The sequence below is a fragment of the Zerene cesonia genome, chromosome 11 (assembly GCF_012273895.1).
Source record: "Zerene cesonia ecotype Mississippi chromosome 11, Zerene_cesonia_1.1, whole genome shotgun sequence".
Classification (NCBI taxonomy): domain Eukaryota; kingdom Metazoa; phylum Arthropoda; class Insecta; order Lepidoptera; family Pieridae; genus Zerene; species Zerene cesonia.
Genome location: NC_052112.1, coordinates 5,136,534 through 5,142,616, shown reverse-complemented (window position 1 = coordinate 5,142,616; position 6,083 = coordinate 5,136,534). Strand labels below are relative to the sequence as shown.

Below are 6,083 nucleotides of genomic sequence, written 5' to 3'. Positions count from 1 at the left end.
ATGACAGATTCGAAATTCAAATGTAATATTTTTTTATAATTAAGTGTAACAGTATTTATGGCCAGACTAAGTATTTGGTTTGACCGCGGAAGAAACCATGCGGCGCAGCTAGTTATTCTATAAACCCAAAAAGTAAATAATTTTACTGACCTGAATAATCAATACATTGTCGGCTTCCTGTGAAGCCTTAGCACTGCCGAATATCGAACTAGTTGAAAGATCTTCGGAATCACGTTCCTGTTAAATATAAAAAATAAATAATGAATGCGGGCTATGTATAAATCATTTTTAAGAGATGTCACATAAGATCATATATAAGATTAAGATCTTTTTTATCTTAGGTCTTTTCGTTTTTTTAAAGACAAAATTCCAAATAAATATTTAAAAATTCTCATTCAAGACCACCTTCTTGCTTTGGTTTGACAGGGATTTGGACATTGGACTGTTGGTAGGGTCCTGAGTCATGACGCCGGTTGGATTGGCTTGCTTATTTTTAAGGAATGAAAATTAAAATACAACTAAGGATATCGTACAGCAACGAAAGAAAAAAGATTATATATATTTTCTGATAAGTTTTTGCATTGCGTAGTTTATGAAAAGTAGTCGTTAAAATAATTTCATGTCCACTTTTGCGATATGGTCCTATGAAGATGTATTTTACATATTGTATCAATTTCATATTATATATATATTTCAATAAGCGGGCGATAAGACCTCTCAAGACTGAATTGTATTTACGCCGTCACGTTTTCGTCACAATACACAAGATATCGTATGGTCAAAAGCTCTTAATTTAACACAGATAAATTTAAAGATAATAATAACATGCATTTGGGATCAAAAAACTTCAATAGAAGTTACTAGTTAACGCCCCTTTTGGCTTGATTTCTGAGAAATTATGTTTCTGAAAATTCAGCTTTATAATTTTGTGTCTGCAAAATTTATTTATAAATATACATTTTGACAACATATGATAACTCCACTAAAGTAGTTATTAAATAACCCTCTCATTGCATACGAGACTTTTATATTATCGGCTTTCATTTCAATTTAAGTATATTGTACAAATTAAAGTATATTTTAAGTAAAGTCAGTACACTATTTTTTTTTTTTTTTTTTTATGTCACAGTCGGCAATGGAGCTGGTGGGACGCCTGATGGTAAGCGCTACCACCGCCCATGAACATTTGTAGAGGCGTAAAGTCGATTACAGACCTTACGCCTCTACAAATGGATTACCGACTTTAAATTGGGAAGGGATTAAGAAAGGATTGGCGAGAGGAATAAAGGAAAGGACTGGGAAGGGGAAGGAAAAGGATATGGGCCTCCGGCTCCCCCACTCACCGAACGAAACACAGCAGAATGCTATTTCACGCCGGTCTTCTGTGGGGGTGTGGTACTTCCCCGGTGCGAGCTGGCCCAATTCGTGCCGAAGCGTGCTCGACTACCACATACATATTTAAAAAGAGAGCACTTTATTCGGTTTAATAACATGACTCAACGTATAAAAACTACATTTTTTTAAGGCATGACACTGTTACCTTTCTGGGGTGCATGACCAGTGTGACGTGGCAATGCCTGGCCGTAGCGAAGGTTCTGAAGGCAGCTATGACGGCGTCTTGTCTCATGAACCGATCGCCTTCACGATCCTCGCCGAGCCCCAACATGAACTGCACGTTGTCTACCACAACATGGGCTATGTCGTGCATGTACCGCGCGTGCTCCACTGCCTGACAATTGTTACAAATAAATATTTTAACAGACACCATCACTACGCATCTACAACACTCCAAGCCAGTCAACCAGCTCATACCATACACTCTGCTGATGAACACCGGATCTTTTGTGTATTTATGCCACAAATCTATGATATACATAAATAGTTCTTCATTCGTTATCCCCATGTTATTTACAGAATAAGTTACTAAATAAATTACTCTCACTATAATACCTATAAGTAACAGTAATCATCCTTATTATCTCACTTTTTTATGTTGGCTAAATCATAAATGCTACGAATGTTCCTTCTTACACTACGTACACTAAAATTAAAAGAAACGAAGTTTGTTTAAACGTGCTAAACAACTACTGGATCGATTACGCAAATTCTTCGAATTCGTATTTGATATGTACTTGAACCCTGATTGTTATCCTATTCTATCCTACTAATATTATAAATGCGAACGTTTGTAAGGATGTGTGTGTGTTTGTTGCTCTTTCATGCAAAAACTACTGAACCGATTGTAATGAAATTTGGTAAGTTGACTGCTGGACAAGTGGAATAACATATAGGCAACTTTTTATCCCGATATTCCTACGGGGTACGGACTTACGCGGGTGAAACCGTGGGGTGCAGCAAGTAGGCTATATGTGAAATATGTATCACGAGCTAAGAAAAGGCGGACCGCTAGTTCCATACAAAGATATTCAAAACTTACTTCCATAACAACTTTAATGGGTTGCTGACCGTGAAAAGCCAGATAAAATATTGGTAACTTTTGAAAATCATCAGCGTATTTGGGGAATTCATCAAGATTCTGCTCTAGCGGAACTCCCGCGAATTGTTGAAGCATTGTGCGCGCCAATCTAGAGTTACGAATCTCGAAGCTTCCCCATAATGTGCTCACCTGTAAAAGAGGAAACTTCATTAACAAAATTAGTTTCCATGATACTTTGTTACAGGAACAAAATATTTGGGCTTCTTTTTAAATATTTGAGAGATTTATATGTTGATACAATATTGTTATTATTGAAATAATGTTTCATATTGGTCGAGGTGGTTCTTAATTATCTCAATAGATGGCGTGGCGGTAATAACTGGTGGTTTTGGTCATACAACATCAACTGTTTGCGTTGTTTATTATATCTCAAGTGAGTAACATTATTGAATTAAATTGAAAATTAAACATCAAGTACAAACCCCTTGTTGAGCGAGATCTAGTGACATTTCAGCACATAATGTAGTCTTCCCACAGCCTGTAGGTCCAGTTAAAACAGTTAATTCACCTCGTCGATGGCCACCAAGTAACCGAGTCAGGGCGGGAAATCTCTTCCATTTTATACCTCTTACCTTATAAAAAATAATGATTAGAATAAATAATATAAATGCTCCAAAGGTGACACTATATTATATTTCATAAACCTCATGTCATTCATTTCGTAGAATTTATATCAGCCAACACTATCAATATTATCATAGAAATAAAATTACAAAAATAGAAAATGTTGTTAATTTCAGTTGTCATGACAAACCTTATCAATGTTGGTAAGTTCAGCATATACATCATCCCGCAAGGCTGCAAATGTGGTAATAGATCTGTGTGCAGCTGGCTTTGCTTCTGACACAAGGGCTTTGAGTGATAAATTTGCATTACTTGCTTCTGTGGCTGTCACTAAACCATCTGTGGGTCTGGAAATATGTGAGAAAATATTTATTTAGCTTTCACATACCCAACATAACTGTAAAAAACCTGTTATGTATTAAAATTATTTATGATCATTATATACAAAAGTGTTGTTAAAATGATTAATGAATATTATAAGGTCAAACATGCAAATAAATGTAGTTACATCCTTTGAAATGTTTGTTATTGCAATATATCTATGTGGTGTATTAGAATGTTTAGTAAACTAAAATGATCAGGGATCATATATATTCATCATTAAGATGATGCAGAATAAAAAAGGATAAATACATTTTATTAAATTTTTAGACAATTATGCAAGTACATTAACTTGCATTGTGTTACCTTACAAAACAACACCTTCCTTCACCAAGTTTCTCTGCAACAGCTCTCATGTTATTCCAATCCCCCCACAAGCATAACTTTTGATAGCATTCAAGGACAGGCAGTACAACAGGTGGCAAACTACAGTTACTCAACCACACCAGATTACCTGAAATTTTCTAGATAGTTAGCTTACTATTAAGATTGTCTCATGTTGTTATTTCAATATGTTATTAGTAAAATTAATTTAAACATTATTATATATTTGTGATATATGGGAAATCAAAAAAATTAACATTAGATCCATTTGATTATTTTACATCGTACTATTTTAGTTTGTCATGACTATATGTTTATCATACCAAGTATAATACAAGCAGCATTTGACTTACATATAAAATAAATAATATATGTTATAATCCTTGTAGAATGATAAGTGAAATTTATCAGTTCTTTTTTATGCAAATGCATATAGGAAAATACTATTTATTACCTGGAACTTTATGTGCAGCTAAGTGTAATAAATCTTGAATATTAGGAACTAAAATTGCTTGGTCAGCCCGACCCACTTTAGGAGCTCGGCAAGAGTACAGACCAGCTGTATAACTTCCGTAGTTCTCTATCTCCTCCTCTTTTCCAGCTTGAATTTTTCTATATCCAACTATATTATCCAATGAATTTTTAAGTGGGAAAAATAATACTGTATGATCAGATGACACCCTCACATCACCCAAAACTCTGTGAGCGTCAAAATGGTACTAAAAATTTCGAAAAGTATAAACAAAAGATTTTATTGCAGAAACTATACAACTCATAATTTGTATAGTCAATCAGGGTAATTGTAAATAGGGTTAATTTAAAACCGATTCTCAATAAACTATGTTCAAAATCTATACTTTTTCTAATGACAATAATTTTTTTTATAAAAAAATCTAATTATGAAAATTTATTAAAGTTTTTTTAACATTTTGTTATTACAGAAAGAAATATATAAGTATATTTTTCTAATCACCCCTGTTCTCAATTATCCTGATTGAACCAAAATTTTTACAAATGCTTATTTGCTTTTAAATATTAATTCTGCAAACAGTCTGCAAATTTTATTTATACTGTTAAATTTTTCTGACAGTTTATAAAGCAATTAAAAAACCATTAGACATGTCCACTACAACTGAATCAGTAGAACATCAATTGAATAACTTAATAATGATCAAGTTATAAAATTTCGAAATTTATGCCAATATTACAATTTTACAAAATACTTACAGGAAATTCAAACAGACGGAATAGATCAAGTACTTCTGATTCATTAAGGTTTGATAATGAGGTAGTTTCATTTAAAATATTTTGCCAGTCTTTATGGAAATTATCAGTGTCTTGTTGTAATCTTTCAATGTGTCCTTTGATAGTTCCTTCTACTTTACTTTTTTTAATAAGTCTTTCAAGCATGTTCCAATCTCCATGAATGTTACATTTTTGGCATAAGAAGTAACCTAAAACGTTTAAATTTCAATAAAGGATAAACAATTAATTCCACTGTAATTAAATATAGTTTTAAAATTTAATGTTGGTTTAATCTTGGTGAACTTTATTTGTAGGTGATAAAAGCGTAAACGGTAATTGTGGAGATTAATTTCCGATGTTCATTTTTGATGAAATAAACGATATAAACTTAAAATATTAAAAGAATAATTATTACCAGTAGTTTTATTAATATACACCTTGCTATCTGATTTCTTCTCTTCATTGGAACAGATGGTGCACTTTGTAGTAATTGATGTATATCCATCTTGTACAGCAAAACCTTTTTGTCGAAGCAATTTTTTTATATCGGCAACTGTTATTTTAGGAATATCTATGCTAACATTTTGTATATTTCTCACAAAGCATTCACATTTGTATAAATTTAGAAGAGGTCTTACTCTACTTAACCTTAGAGACTTAAGCATAGCTTATTTTTTCATTGATTAAAAATGTAAATAAATAAATAAATAAATAACTTATCAAACAAGTAAAATATGTATGCTTGATTATAAACATAAACATAACCTGGAAATCAAAATTGACATTGACGTGACTTAATATTTTTAATAGTGTGTGACATAGAGCTATAGATGTACCATACAGTCTCTATTGGGTAATCGAATATGTAAAGCTTATCATACACGAAACGATGACAACCAATTTGTTATCGAGGGTTTGCAATGGAGCTAGTAGCACTTAAAAAAATCACTTGCGAAACACAACAGAGAATAAAGAGATATATAATAGTTGCATTTTTTACTTTTTTAATTAAAATTAATAATTACAATTTTGCGTTTACATCGTTACGTGTATATTTTTATTTAGGATGTAA

At 32.3% G+C, this 6,083-nt stretch overlaps 1 protein-coding gene across 1 annotated transcript in view; it reads right to left on the bottom strand.

Moving 5' to 3' along the window:
• LOC119830451 (twinkle protein, mitochondrial) overlaps positions 1-5,750 on the bottom strand; it is a 7,879-nt gene extending 2,129 nt beyond the window's left edge. Inside the window, exons 1-9 of the mRNA XM_038353478.1 lie at positions 5,427-5,750; positions 4,994-5,220; positions 4,221-4,485; positions 3,749-3,896; positions 3,252-3,408; positions 2,920-3,069; positions 2,438-2,626; positions 1,541-1,729; positions 151-237 (exon numbers count right to left, since the gene is read on the bottom strand). Of these exons, the coding sequence (XP_038209406.1) occupies positions 151-237; positions 1,541-1,729; positions 2,438-2,626; positions 2,920-3,069; positions 3,252-3,408; positions 3,749-3,896; positions 4,221-4,485; positions 4,994-5,220; positions 5,427-5,676 (1,662 nt within the window). The 5' untranslated portion in view covers positions 5,677-5,750. The remainder of the gene's footprint in view (positions 1-150; positions 238-1,540; positions 1,730-2,437; positions 2,627-2,919; positions 3,070-3,251; positions 3,409-3,748; positions 3,897-4,220; positions 4,486-4,993; positions 5,221-5,426) is intronic.
• Positions 5,751-6,083: the final 333 nt, after the last annotated feature.